General features: G+C 47.8%; 1 protein-coding gene across 6 annotated transcripts in view; it reads right to left on the bottom strand.

Annotated features, from left to right (window-relative positions):
* Nucleotides 1-14,972, bottom strand: part of ATP10A (ATPase phospholipid transporting 10A (putative)) — a 182,847-nt gene that overhangs the window by 11,303 nt on the left and 156,572 nt on the right. For 5 of the 6 annotated variants that reach the window (XR_012414681.1, XM_065547640.2, XM_065547642.2 and 2 more), the window contains 3 exons: nt 10,154-10,338; nt 4,387-4,714; nt 1,197-1,273 (listed from right to left, as the gene is read on the bottom strand). Coding sequence is in view for 5 of the 6 variants with exons in the window: in XM_065547640.2 (XP_065403712.1) it covers nt 1,197-1,273; nt 4,387-4,714; nt 10,154-10,338 (590 nt within the window). In the remaining variant the exon portion in view is untranslated. Of the gene's footprint in view, nt 1-66; nt 249-1,196; nt 1,274-4,386; nt 4,715-10,153; nt 10,339-14,972 lie in introns of those variants that run through there. The other variant, XM_073995297.1, reaches the window with a different exon arrangement.

The raw sequence follows: 14,972 nt of genomic DNA, 5'->3' as shown, positions 1-14,972 counted from the left end.
AGGCGTGACCCACCACACCTGGCCCTCTTTAATTTTTTCGATATTTTTATGCTATGTAGTTCATCTGCAAGTTTTTTCAAATTGTCACAAATCTCCAAAAAATTTCCCAAATATTTATTGAAAAATGTCCCCATATAAGTGGACTCACACAGTTCAGACCTGTGTTGTTCAAGGGTCCCCTGTATTTTGTTCATTTATTTAGCAAATGTTTCTTGAGCTTCCCCTTGTGCAAGGTGCCACGCTGGGCACTGTGAAGACACAAAGGTGAGTCACACGTGAACACCATTTTCAGTTTTCTGGAGGAAGAAAAATGTGTGAGTAACATAATGCAGAGATTCCAGTCAGAGGACGGTGGGGGGAGTATGGCAAGTGTCAAGGACCAGCCATGATGGAACTACGGTGCATCTAGCTTAGGACCCTCCCTTTGAGGGCGGAACGTCAGCTAAAACTACTAATGAGCTCTGCACAGATCTGGCACGAAGTTCGTGCCCAACAGATAATTACTGATGGAACCACTGAATCAGCGAATGAATCAACCAGTGAGTAAGTGGTGTCTACATCTTGGTTTTCAGAACATTGGATAAATTGTTCCCTAAAATTTCCACCAATCCAAAAAAGTTGTGATTCATACTTAACCAAATGTCGGACACCGTTGTAATACTTAATCTAAAAGCAGCACATTTTTAGTGAAGTCGTTTGCTCAATGTCTGACTCCCAGACCGAGAGTGAACACAGTGGCAGAGGAAAGATGCAGAGGTGAACTTCCGTGTGAGTGAGGATGGCTACATTCCACCTGTACAGTGACGCCAGGCTCCACCTACAGCAAAGGCATTTTTTCAGATGGTATTGCTCAGTGTTCACGGACAGTAAAACGTGCCTGCTGGGACTGAGCCATCGAAAGCCAGACGGAAGGCGATGACTCACCTTGCCTCTCTCGGAACCACTTATTTCACAAAAATAGACTTGTGACATGGGAAGATGCTTATTGCACACTGCTTCATAAACAGGAAGAGTGGTATTTCCCCAGACCTTCCACTATTGGCTCAGCAGCTGTACTGAGCATCAGCTGTATCGAGGGCAAACTCTTTAGCCTTGTTCAACAGAGCCCAGAGGAACGTGGGGACAGCCCACAGGGTGATAGGACAGGAGGCCAGTAGGGCCACTTGGTCCCACAGAATAGCCTGATTGGTCTGTACCTGCATACCCTCCTGGCCGGAGATTCCCACACCCACATCTGCCACCTGGATCATGCTGACATCATTGGCTCCGTCACCTAGAAACAGCAAAGGCAGGAAGAATTGTTTGATTCTAGAAACAGCACAGGATCAAATCAATGTGCTAGATTTCCTTGGGGGTCCCCACTGAACTCAGTCCTTTGAAAGGGTCCTGGGGAAGATGGGGGATAAAGGAGTAGAGCACCCACCCTGGGAGAATAGAGTTAAGCATTCAGAATAAGCCAGACACACCAGGAGATGTTTCAGAAAGCAGGCTAGAGCTGAGCCACCTGGGACGCAGTGCCCGCTCTGCCGTGTCACTCTTATGCCAGTAAAGCCCTCATCCTACTGCCTGGCACAAGGAAAGATGCCATCATCATCTTCATCATCATTAGTTACCGAACCACACCAGCCAAGCAGCCAAGGCTACTCCCAGGCACGCTTCCCCGGGCAGTTTCTAAACTAAAGGAAGGAGGTTAAATTGAGCCCAGCATATTGTGGAGCTCTTTTTTTTTTTTTTTTTGCACATGGATTGCCACAGTATTAGCCATTGTGCTCACTTTGGGGCCCTCTAGGGGTGCAATAAAGGAGAACTTCTCGTCACGCTGTCAATTTTTTGATAGAAAATGTTTAGCAACACAGGTCATAGGTCAGAGCTCTGGACACCTTCGGGGAAAGGAGAGCAGAGACATAAAGTCGTTATCACTCTGTGACGGTCACCATTCTTGGAACTGGACAGCAGAACAGCCCAAATCAGGGCATACATCCCAAGTTGCACAAGTGAGAAAATGTGCAGATACACAAAGTTAGAGTGACTCATAGTGTGACTACAGGAGGTCTTTTCCTTGTGATTTTCCTGTTCTTTATAATGTTGAGACCAATATTAAGCGATCAGTCAATATATATCAAACTGGACTTCTCTGAAGTAATAGAAATCTGTACAGCTTTCCCCAGAATGTCCCATTTAAAATGAGATATGGTATGCAACAATACTCTATATTATAAACCACTGGGCACTAGGAGTAGGTCACATTGGTGCTTTAACGCATTCTTTCTTTCTTTTTTCTTTTGAGACAGGGTCTCACTCTGTCACCCAGGCTAGGTGGGAGTGCAGTGGCATGATCATGGCTCACTGCAGCCTCAACCTCCTGGGCTCAAGTGATCCACCCACTTCAGCCTCCTGAGTAGCTAGGACTCCAGGTGCGTGCCACCACACCCAGCCAGGTTTTGTGTTTTTAGTAGAGATGGGGTTTCGCCCACCATGTTACCCCAGCTGTTTTTTTTTTTTTTTTTTTCTGAGACAGGGTCTCTTGCTCTATTGTCCAGGCTGGAGTGTAGTGGTGTGATCACGGTCCACTACAGCCTTAACCTTCTGGGCTCAGGTGAGTCTCCCACCTCAGCCACTCAAGTAGCTAAGACTGCAGGTAGGTGCCACCACACCCAGCTATTTTATTTTTTGTAGAGATAGGGTCTCACTGGTGTTGCCCAGGTTGGTCTCAAACTCCTGGGCTCAAGTGATCTTCCTGCCTTGGCCTCCCAAACTGTTGAGATTATGGGTGTGAGCCACATGCCCAGCCATGCGCTAATGTTCTTACGGTCATTGCTTTCCCTTTTTCTTTTGAGATTCCATTTTGTGTTTCCTTTTCTTTTTAATCAGCTAAGGCTTTCCTTCCACTTCTTAAAGGAATACCAGACACCAGTGGCTACGTGGCTGAGCTGGGCACTGGCCAGGCCAGGAAAACATCATTCATGTCTTACTGTGGCCTTTCAGGGTTGACGTTGTCCTCACGCTCCCAGGGAGGACACTGACGCTCAGAGGAGGAGGCTGGGATGGGGGCGGTGCAGGTCAGCCTGAAGACCGTTTCCAGCTCCTCAGGGAAACCTGAGGGCCACCCCAGGCACATGAAGGCAAGGATGGCCTCAGGACAGGACGTGGCTGTTAGGCTCCCTGGGCCTTCTGAGCGCGTGCCCTGTGCCCACTCTCCTTAGCGGTTACCGGCCTCAGGGTGCGTAGGACAGGGTCCCCATGACGACCGTGTTCAGGCCAGTGCTCGCTCTCCTCACTCCCACCATGACCCAGGCTCAACAGCAGTCTCCTCTGGCCAGGTGAGGTGCCCACTGTGAACAGGCAGGTGGCAATCCCCATGTCAACAAGCAGTGGCTGTCACAGACCTTTTGCAGAAAATACTGCCAACACTGGCTGATGGATTGGTGAGGGTACTTTACTTCTGAGCCAATTCTCACCTAGGCTTCTATTTACAGGGAGATTCTATTTACAGTAGATTCTATTTACAGGGAGGTCCAGTTGTTGGCATGTGGGGATCACGGCCACTGCTTCCTTCCTGGCCCTCACCAGGAGGTGGTGCTGCTGAGCCCCCGAACCTGTGCTAGAGACTCTGCCTGCCCAGAAGTGGGCAGAGAGGATGGCCTGGAAGGAGGCGAGTGGCCACCATCCCATCCCTGGAGAGGAGCAGACAGGGCTCTCCAGGTCAACAGTGTCTGCCAGGAAAAACTACCATGAGAGACACAGTCCTTTAATGACTGGTGTTATTAAATAACTGGTGAGCAGCGATGCATATCTGAGGATGGACTTATTTACTCTGAAGCCTGTCCCAGAACCATCAGCACAGCTGACGGGAGGCAGTGGGAATTCTGGTCACCAAGCCTCTGGACCCTTAGGCGTTACAAAGCCTTGGACACCCAGGGGCTCATGGTGACCAGAAGCAGCTGCAAAGGGCCTTCCTTCTAAGTTGGCATGGGTAAGGCTGAGTGTGCAGTGCCTTCTGCTGTGGCCAGGACAGCCTGGGACAGGCAGGTCTCTAGTGTGCTGTCTCCAGAGAAACAGGGTAAGCGCCACTTGTTGCCGTAAAGCAGCACCCTTGTTGCCGTAAAGCAGCACCCTTGTTGCCGTAAAGCAGCACCCTTGTTGCCGTAAAGCAGCACTGGATTACTGACCTTACAGCATGAACCTGTAACTCTGCTCCTCTCTTTTGTGGCTTTCCAATGTGAGCTTTACCTTCGGAAGATGCTGCCTGCTCTGTCGCGCTGGGTGTGATTTTACAGACAGAAGGAAAGGTGAGGAAGTGTTTGCCCATCTCGTGGTGCAGCACGAAGGGTAGAGGAAGTTGGGGTCGAGCCGGGAGGAGGCCGTCCGGCCAGCTGGGATACTTGCCTATGGCCAGGGTCATGGCCTTGAGCTTGCTCCGCACCAGCTTCACCACCATGCTCTTCTGCAGAGGCGTCGACCGGCAGCAGAGGACGGAGCGGCACTGCTTGGCAAGAAAGAGGAATTTGTCCTCCAGGTTTTTCTCGAGAGCGTAGGCCAGGCTTCTCCCATCGATTACGAGGCTGGGACTGCGGCCAGAGGCAGTGGACATGGAGGGTGGGCAGAGAGAGGAGAACCTCATGCTCACTTTGCCCTTGGTCTTCTCAGGGGCTCTCTGGAGGCCTCTGGACTGCACGTAGCGTAGGCACTGGTCTAGCAGGGCTGCACACGCCTCCTGAAAGGGACGTGAGAGGACAGCGCAGTTCCCTCAGAGTCATGCCACAAACATCCCTGCCCTGGCTCAACACCTCTGGAGCTGACGTCTGTCCCTGGGCTGCAGTACCTGCCTGCCCAGAGGCCACCCTCCGGAAATTCAGCCAGAGAGGATGACTTTCCCCATAGAAGAGACTGAACTGGTTTAGGTTTCTCTAGGATCTTACTTGATCGCTGGTGATACAGTGCAGAGGTTGGAATGGACCATCTTCACTTTGGGAGGCTGGACTGTATATTGCAAAATTGCTGGATAGTTAGGGCCCTCCATGTAGTTCCTGATGGTTCTTGGAGGCCCTTACCTAACTCACCAAGGACCAACTGCAGGACACAGAGCTCTGCAAAAGGCTTTGTTATGATTAGCCCGTAAAGAAATGGAATTTTCAGTATTCTCCTTAAGTTCTCCAATTCAGCCAGGAAAAGGAAAAAAGCACAATTACGGAGGCTTTTAATAGGCAAACTTGATCTGGATTCCAGAAAGAGGAGGAAAACCTGTGGTGGTAGCAGCACTAGGGACCAGGGGCAGGAGCAGGAGGCACAGGAGGGTCCACGGTCTCCAGGGACAAACACGCTCCGGCGAGCCTGAGCAGCCCCCGATCCTCTGCAAACGGTGAGTCTGCTGACTCAGTGACCAGACACACCATGGAAATCCAGCTGCGTTCAACACACGCTTACTGAGGATCCTTTGTACTCAGAAAACGAAGCCAGACTAGAGAAAAGGAGACTGAAAAGACACAGTTACTGCCATAGGGGCAACAGAGAGTTGATGCACACACACTCATGACTGCAGCAAATCACCAGCCGGGATATGCAAAAGTGTGGAGATGGACAAGAGAGGGAGAGCATTGCCTCCAAGGCGTGGGGTGGGATACGGCAGTTAACTGGGGAAGGCCTGCAGGAGAATGCAGGATGCCATCACAGGAAGTACATGAGCTCCCTGGACTTGCACAGTGGAGACTCCTCCTCCATCCTGAGCTCCCACTGACTGCAGCCGGCGTGCGGGCAGGACGCATGGGGTCACTACCGTGGAGCTCGGAGAGTGAGCAGCAGGCGAGGGACTGGGAGAGGAGACAAGTGTGCGAAGGACACTGACTGGGTGGTGGGTATGTCACTGTTACTCTGGTGGCCCCTGGCTTGGCCCAAGGCACCAGGGAACCTGGACGTGGGCCCCAGGGCAGGGACAGAGAGAGCTCCAGGAGACACCTTCTGGCTCTGGCTTGAGGAGTGAAAAGGAGGTTCTCAATGCTCTGAGAAGATGAGGAAGTCTGCAGTTTTATTTATTCTTTTTTCTCTCTTATTTTAAACCCAGTCCCAGGCAATTTTGCTACCGTGGCTGTGCAGGAATGGCAGTGGCAGAGCCGTCTGCTGCTGCAGACTCCAAGGGAGCTGGATCCTCCTTTCCATCACAGCCTGTGGTGCTCTGTCTTCTATTCTGCCCCTACTTGGTGCTGGACACAGGGGAAAGGCAGGAAATATGGGAAGAAGAGGGTGATGCACTCCACCTTTCCTGCCAGAAGACTGAAAAGGGGATTCCTGGGGAACCAGAAGGCACTGCAAAAATTGTAAAGGAGAAGCCTGGCTAACTGACCCCATAATGTTGTTTATGAATTCCTGGCCTCACCCATAACAAAGCCTTTGAGAGGCAAACTCTGCAACAGACTGCCACCCAAGTTCCAAGGTGACCTCTGGAGGGCAAAAATGCAAGACTAAGTCTTATAAACACATCTGCCTTTGAAACCAACACCCAGAGCTCACAGCCCAAACCCCACAGGGTTGATCACCTGCTTAAAAAAATCCACATTCTCCATAGAAATTAAAAATGGCCAGTGTCATAACATAATATTCAGAATGCCCATGATACAATCCAAAACTTCTTAGCACACAAAACCAGGAAAATCTTAACTCTGCGGAAAAAGACAATCCACAGAAGCCAACGTCAAGATGACACAGATATTGACATTATCAACAAAGACTAAAACAGCCATTATCCAAATGTTCCAAGAAGTAAGATTGAATGTGCTGGAAATGAACAGAAAGTAAGTCTTAGCCAAAAAGAAGGAAGATATTTCGGAAAATCAAATAGAAATTTTAGACAGAAATAATTAACTGAAATAAAAAGCTCACTGGATTCTAAATCATCTATGTAGATACTCTGCCCTCAAGAAGAAAACTGTAACTCCACACTCTTAACTGTGAGCTGTGCACAGTGACTTTCTTCAGAAGAATTCAGTATGGAAGAGGCAAAGAGCACAGTGAATAAACCTGACAATCACAAGGTCAAGCCCAACAGTGGCATGGTGTTGATAGCATGTACCCTCGACAGGATATGATGAAAATGGCACTTGGTCTCTGTGGCTGTCCTCCCTAAAACCCTTAGCTCCACTTCAGTGATAAGAAAAACATCAGACAAATCCCAATATAGGGGCCTTCTACAAAATACCTGGCCAGCGCTCTTCAAAATGGTCAAAATGATTAAAAGTAAAGAAAGTTTCTGGAAGTGTCACCGCCAAGAAGAGTGTAAGGAGGCACGATGACTAAATAAATGTAATGTGGTGTTCTGGATGGGACCCCAGAACAGGAAAAGGACACTAGGTAAAAACCAAGGCAATGTATGGACTTTAGAAAGTAATATTGTATCAGCATTGCTTCTTGATGTGATAAATGTACTAGGCTAATGCGAGATGAGGAACAGAATAAATTACATATGGCAGATATGAGAAATAACTCTGTACTCTCCTCACAGTTTTTCTCTAAATCTGAAACAATTCTATATATAGACTTTATTTTTAAAAACTCTCTGGATGGGCTCAATGGCAGAATAAAGATGACCAAGGAAACAGCCAGTGAAGATCCGCTTCTACTTAATGAATAGCAAATATGTTTTCTCTTCCTTAAGATTTTCTTAACATTTTCTTTTCCCTAGCTTACTTTATTGTAAGAAGACAGCATATAATACATACAATATACAAAATAGGTGGTAATTGACTATTTATGTTATCAGTAAGGCTTCTGGTCAACAGTAGGCTATGAGTAGTTAAGTTCTGGGGGAGTCAAAAGTTATATGTGGATTTTTGACCACACAGAGGAACTGGTATCCCTAATCCCTATGCGTCCAAGGGAAAACTGTACCATAAACAGATGGAAAATAAAAATTTAAAAATACTATTTACAAAACCTCCAAAAACATTGTACAGATGGTCCCTGATTTACAATGATTCAACTTACAAATTTTCAACTTTTGGATGGGTTTATTGGGGGTATTAAATAAATTTTCAACTTATGACATTTTTGACCTATGATGGGTTGACTGGGACATAACCCTGTCATAAGTTGAGGAGCATTGGTGCTTGGGTATGTATCTAACAAAACATGTATGCGATGTGTATGCTGTAAACTATAAAACGCTGATAAAAGAAATAAAAGGAGACTTAAAAAATGTAGAGATATACCAACTGTACAGAATGGAAGATCAACATAATAAAAACATCAATGCTTCCCAAATTGGTTCATAAATTTAACAAAATTCAAATAAAAGTTCCAGCAGGAATTTCTGTATGGGAAAATTAATTTAAAATTCATACATGAAGGCAAACAAGATGACTAGCCAAAACGATTTTGAAATGGAATAAATTTGGAGGAATAACACTACCAATTTTTAAGACTTATAAAAAACTACAGTAATCAAACTACTACAATGAATCAATACACACGGTATTGGTGAAGGGACAGACAAACAAATCAATGGAACAGAACAGAAAGTCTAGAAACAGACCCACACAAATATAACAAATTGATTTTTGACAAAGACGCTTGCAACCAAAAAAAGACGCTTTCAACAAATGGTACTGGAGGAACTGGGCAGTCACATGTGGAAAGACGAAGTCTAAGCTAACCCTCACACCTTTCATGAAATGTGATCCAAAATGGACTGCATCTATAGACAAGATGTTAACGTGTAATGCTTTTAGAATAAAACATGGGAGAAAATATTCATAATTAGGCACATCTAAGACATGACACCACATGCATGATCCATACAATTAAAAAAAAAAAAAAGAGGAATCAGACCAGGCACAGTGGCTCAAGCCTGTAATCTCAGCCGAGGCAGGATGATCACTTGAGTTCAGGATTTCAACAACAGCCTGGGCAACATGGGGACACCCCCTCTTCCCATCTCTTAAAAAAATAAAAAAATTAGCCAGGTATGCTTGTGCCCGCCTGTGGTCCTAGCTACTCAGGATGCTGAGGCAGGAGGATCCCTTGAGCCCAGGAGATTGAAGCTGTAGTGAGTCACGATGGCGCCACTGCACTCCGGCCTGGGTAACAGAGTGAGACCTCATCTCCAAAAAAATAAAATAATAAAATAAAATTAAATCTAAAAAGAATAACAATTTATCAAAACTAAAAGCTTTTGTGAAAAACAATATTAAAAAATAAGACAGGGATGAAATATATGCAAATCACATAGCTGACAAAGGACTTGCATACAGAAAACACAAAGAATTCTCAAAACTGAACCTTAAGAAAACAACTCAATTAGAAAATGGAAAAATACTTGACTAGACAATTCATCTAAAAGGATATATGAATGGAAAATAAGCACATGAAAAGATGTTCAACTTCATTAGACACTAGTGAAATGCAAATTAAAACCATAACAAGATACCATTACACACCCATTAGAGGGGCTAGCAGAAGAAAATCAATGTCAATGTGCAGTGCTGGAAAAGATACTGAGCGAAATAGTACAGCACTTTGAAAAGCAGGCTGGTGTCTGCTGATGGTGCAGTTGTGGACCTAAGAGGGGCTGGGGGGACTCTTAAGTGTGGCCCCAGAGAGGCTGTGGTGGCCTTGGCCACACTGGGGAGGAGCAGATCAGCCACAACAAGACGGTTCCCTGCTCCATTCAAGAAGCCTGAAAGCCAGCGCAAGAAGTTTTGAGTGGGAACTCCTGTGAGGACTCAGAGCCCAGACCAGGGCAGTATATGAGGCAGCTATTCCCCACAGCCTTGGGGATTTAAACAGACAAATCCGACTGGATAACGAAGTCCTCAGTGCCTGCGATGGTCCTGAGGTGGTCAGTGCTAAATGGACCACTGTCCTGGCTCCACTGTAGAAGCACATGGGACCTCACGAGAAAGTTCTCTGATGACTTGGACAGTATGTCGGGAGAAAGCAGGCTGAACTTCATATTAATAAAGTCCACATGTGCATTCCTTTGGTACTAAGAATTCCAGCAAACTTCACCTCTTCCAAAGCAATAACATGCACGTCCTAAACCTGAACGCAGAGGGTGAGGTCCTTCTCACAGCAGCTGCCAGGAATGAGAGTCTCTGCCAAGGGGACCACGATGAACATGGACCACCCCAGGGGAAGGAAGCAGAGCCACTTGAAACCCACCTACCTGGGACGTGGCGTTCAGGGTGATGACCTCCTCGTCGTGGTCCAGCAGTTTGCAGGCATACGCAATGTTGACAGCGGTTTCTTGTTTGTCACCAGTGAGAACCCAAATCTGCAGGCCCGCTTGACGCAATTTAGAAATAGTTTCAGGGACTCCGTCCTGCAGGCGGTCTTCAATCCCAGTGGCACCTGGTCAAATGCACAGCAGTGTGAGCGAACCCGCTTCTCACGTGCGCCCCCAATCCTGCTGGGGTGCAAATGGCATGCACCAGCTACACCGAAGGCAGGCACTGGTACAGTCCCTGTTGCCTGGACCTTGCCTGGGGCTGGGCTGCCAGTTGCCTGCCATGCAGTGACAGGAAGTCCTTTGTGGGACCATTTCAGGACAGTGGTGGACACTTTTGACAGCTCTCTCGATGTGACTCAGTCCAGAGTGCGTAGGAGTAACTGTGAGTCACTGAGTATAATTATATGTACTTACACCAAAGTACCTCAACTTATCTCTAACTTGTAACTTTACAGATAACCTGAAAGCAAAGCGTATGGGAAGGTGTTGGGAATGACGATTATTTGGAGGAATAAAAATACAGCCTTAAAAATTGCCCATCCCATACAAAGCTTCTGGTGAATGAAATTCAGAATGTCCAGTCTCTGTTGCTTATTACTAGTCACTATAGAAACAGGCTTCACAGGCAAGCCCATTATGTCTTGAAACCAAGATTATCTTAAATATGCTTTTTCCACAAACATAAAGAAGTCGAGAGGCGGGTTTTGCCTTTTTGATCTCAGTATGTTGGGAAAAATCTACTATTGACTGCAGAAATGTGCTTAGGCCTGCCTTGGGTTTTGTTTTGGTTTTTTTTTTTAATCTGTTTACATCTTGGTGAGATGGTTTCCGTCTTCCCCGCTCTGGAAGTAAGCTGCAGCCCCCAGGCCCCGGGTTCGAGCCCTGACTGAGGCTCCTTTACTGCTCGACACCATGCTGTGCCCTGTGCTGGGATGCTGCTATGGACTGAGCGTTTGTGTCCCCCAGATCCATAGGAGGAAGCACTAATCCCCAATGTGATAGTATTAGGATGTGGGGCCTGCAGGAGGTAATTAAGTTCAGATGAGGTCATGAGGATGGGGCTCCCACGATGGGATCAATGTCCTTATAAAAAGAGGCACTGGGGCTGGGTGCGGTGGCTCACGCCTGTCATCCCAGCACTTCTGGAGGCCGAGGGGGGTGGGTCACTTGAGGTCAGGAGTTCCAGAACAACTTGGTCAACGTGGTGAAACCCCCTCTCTACTAAAAATACAAAAATTAGCTGGGCGTGGTAGTGGGTGCCTGTAATCCCAGCTGCTTGGGAGGCTGAGGCAGAATTGCTTGAACCCAGGAGGTGGAGGTTGCAGTGAGCTGAGATCACGCCACTGTACTCCAGCCTGGGACACAGAGCAAGACTCTGTCTTAATCAATCAATCAATAAATCGGCATTGGAGAGGTGATTTCTCAATCTCCCCATCGTGTGAGGACGCCACAAGGAGGCAGCCGCCTGCAAACCAGGAGGAGATCCCTCACCAGACATTGCAAGCTGTCACGGCCTTGATCTTGGACTTTCGGCCTCCAAAACTGTGAGAAGTAAATGTCTGTGGCTTAAGCCCCCAGTCTGTGGTATTGTGTGACAGCAGCGCAAATGAACTAAGCCGCCCTTACTCCTTCTTCTAGAATGACGGGATGGCAGGCATGGGGAGGGGAAGGCGGAACTGGCTCATCCTGAGGGTCACTTGCACTGTGACAGGTTTCTTCATGTCTGGGGAGGGCAGAGGGATGGTCTTGCCTTCCTCTGTGTGTTCGCAGTAATTCATTCATACTTAATGATAGTAATAGTGATTACAGAGTAAGCCTAATAATGGCTAACCTTGATGGATTACTGACAATTTGCCAGGATAACACTTCCACTACAGTGCTTGAAACATAACCCAGGCAGTTGCCCACTCTTCTGTAAATGGCAACTTCCGGCCGCAAGGATCTTGTGCGTCCCACCTTCGTATGCCAGCTGCCCGGCTAGAGTCCCTCAGTTAAACGTCTGCCAAGAAAGAAAGCAGGGAAGGCTTTGCCGGAAACTCCCATACGGAGGGTGTCTGTTGTTTCACAGGGAAAAGCTAACACCTTGAAAACAGAACTTCTTAGTTCAGGAGCTAATTGGTCAAACTCATGGGCCTCCCACTGGGTCACCCCACAACCCTCAACTTTATAAGGTGTGAGCCTGAGTCACGTGCAGACTAGCATTGAACTGAAAAACGGAGTTATGGGAAGGACCCCCACCTTGGCATGAAACACGGCAGAGGAAAGAGTGTCTGCAGGGAGCAGCCTTTCAAGATGATTTGGGGCACAGTGGCTTTCTTCAGCTTTCCAAGGTACTTGTTCGTGATATAATTTATATGACTCTGAGTAAATGCCACTGTCTTTATGACCTGACCCTTGGGAGGGCCTGGCATTTCTGAGTATCATAACACAGGAGTTGGTAGTGTGCAGAGCCCAGCGTCACTGTGCTTGGTGCCACACAGCTTTGAATGGGAGGGGAAAGGATTTCACCAACAAGGAAGTTTTAGACATTTAGAGAAACTAGCAAGGACGCCAGGGAAAATGAGCAAGACAGTGTCCTTTGAATTTAGGTTCCTGCCCAGAGCATTAAGAAAAAGAAAATTTCAAGAGCATGGAGAGCATGGAGATCTTTCTGCCAAAGATAGTTATGTATGGTTCTCTGATGCTATTTAAGATAAGCACCTGGGCCTGGTGCAGGGGTGCACACCTGTAATCCCAGCACTTAGGCAGGCTGAGGCAAGAGGATCGCATTGAACCAGGAGTTTGAGACAAGCCTGAGTGAGACCCCATCTCTACCAAAAAAATTAAAAATTCATCTGGGCCTGGTGGCCCACGCCTGTGGTCCCAGATAGTCAGGAGCCCGAGGCGGGAGGATCACTAGAGCCCAGAAATTTGAGCTCACGGTGTGCTGTGATCGCACCACTGCACTCCAGCCCAGGTGGCAGAGTGAGACTCTGTCTCAAAGCTAAAAAAAAAAAAAAAAAAAAAAGAAAGCACCTTCATGGAAAGACTTAGAAAGGAGTATTTGGCTTTGGAATAGTAAATATATAAGTGGCTGGCTTCACTTTTCTCAATGAAGCCGAGGAGCTGGAACACAGTGTCCGCGTTTGAGCTGTGTGAACACTAAGGTGGTGGGTGGCTCTTGTACTCTCCGGCTCAGGCCTCGTCATTTGAAACATAAACATACCAGGTAGCAGGAGATGGTAAGTGGTGAACAACCGGCCTGTGGGAGGGAGGCTGACTGACTGCATTTGCTCATTTCTGTGGTGTAAATACTCCCACCTCGGCTGACTTCAATCTACTAACATAGCATCAAAAGGCAACGTGAGATTCCTGAACATTTATGTGGGCTACTCCAAAATGCTTCAAAATTTATCCACGGGCTCTGCCAGCAGGCGTGAGCAGGCTCCAGTGCACGGCTGGCACCCATGTGGGCAACCCAGGAGTTCCATCACCAACACATGTCAGAGCCATCCTCATGTGCACTTGGAGGGAAGTGTCACCTAAGGATGACAGCGGGACGTGGTGGAATCAGGGTTTGGAGAAATGCTGATGGCCAGGATCCCTACTCCAATCAAAGGAAGCGGAACAGGGGATCAGAAAACTCTGATTTTAGATCTTCACACAGTTGCCCAAGTAAAAATTACAGAATCCAAGCAAGAAATCCCTGTGAAGAAGACCTAAGATGACTGGATCTCAAGTTCACTATGAGCCTCGGTGCAGCAGGGGCTGTTAATGACTTAGGATATGTTAACAGAGCTACAGCATCCGGGCCAAGAGAGGTGACAGACGCACCATCACCAGAGAGAGTCGGCAGAGGAGAGGCCAGCTGGGTGCAAACGGTGTGGAAGCACCAATAGGAGACTCATCACCGCACAACCGCTCAGAGCCAGGCCCTGTGCCTGCGCCACGCTCAGTGCCTCCCGTCATCCCTTCCTTTCACCCTCACGGGAGCCCGAAACACTGGGATTACCAGCCCCACAGAGCAGAACTTGGATGCAAAAAGGACTGAGCCACAGGCTGCCCAACCAGCCTGCACGATCAGCCTGCCTGGCCAACTTGCACAACCAGCTTGCAGGGGCAGAGCAGGGCTAGACAAATGAGTCAGGGCTCCTGGGCTCTGAGAGCAGGGAAGGTGGAGAAAGGGGAGGCTGGGACTCACAGCCATGTCCCCAAATAGTCAAGGTTTCATCATGCGGAAAAGGGAGGAGATTCTGTCTGCATGACTCCAGGGGGTGGAACCAGCACACACTGTGAAAAGGCACCGGAGGGTCAATATCCTTCCATTTGAGAAGTTAGTGCTGTCGGGGGGAAAAGCTGCTCCCTGGGGAAGGTGCCCCACAGTGAAGGGTTAAAAGCCAGGCTGGTCAGTGAGGCTGGGCAGACACGTCTGGGAGAACCAGCGGATGGCTCCTACCCCACAGGCCTGCACAATACTGTCTTCTGGGGAAGCCCAGTCAGTCCAGACGACAGCAGCCCTGTTTTAGTAAGCCAAAACTTCGGGGCCTAAAACAGACACAGCCATTTCTCAGTGTTCCATTTAATTCACATCCAGGGCTGCCACTCGTGGTGCCATTGGGCTCCTGGATCCCAGGGCTTTCCGAGTAATGTGTGGCCTTCTATAAGATACTATGGGCAAATAATACATAAAATGTGTGCAGATATATGTTATGCCTAGTGTACATTACGCTATTAAATGCAAACCTTAACTATGTATTATGCTAGAAATGTAGATATA

This window comes from Macaca fascicularis, chromosome 7, assembly GCF_037993035.2.
Source record: "Macaca fascicularis isolate 582-1 chromosome 7, T2T-MFA8v1.1".
NCBI lineage: Eukaryota > Metazoa > Chordata > Mammalia > Primates > Cercopithecidae > Macaca > Macaca fascicularis.
This window is presented reverse-complemented; position numbering and strand designations above follow the sequence as displayed.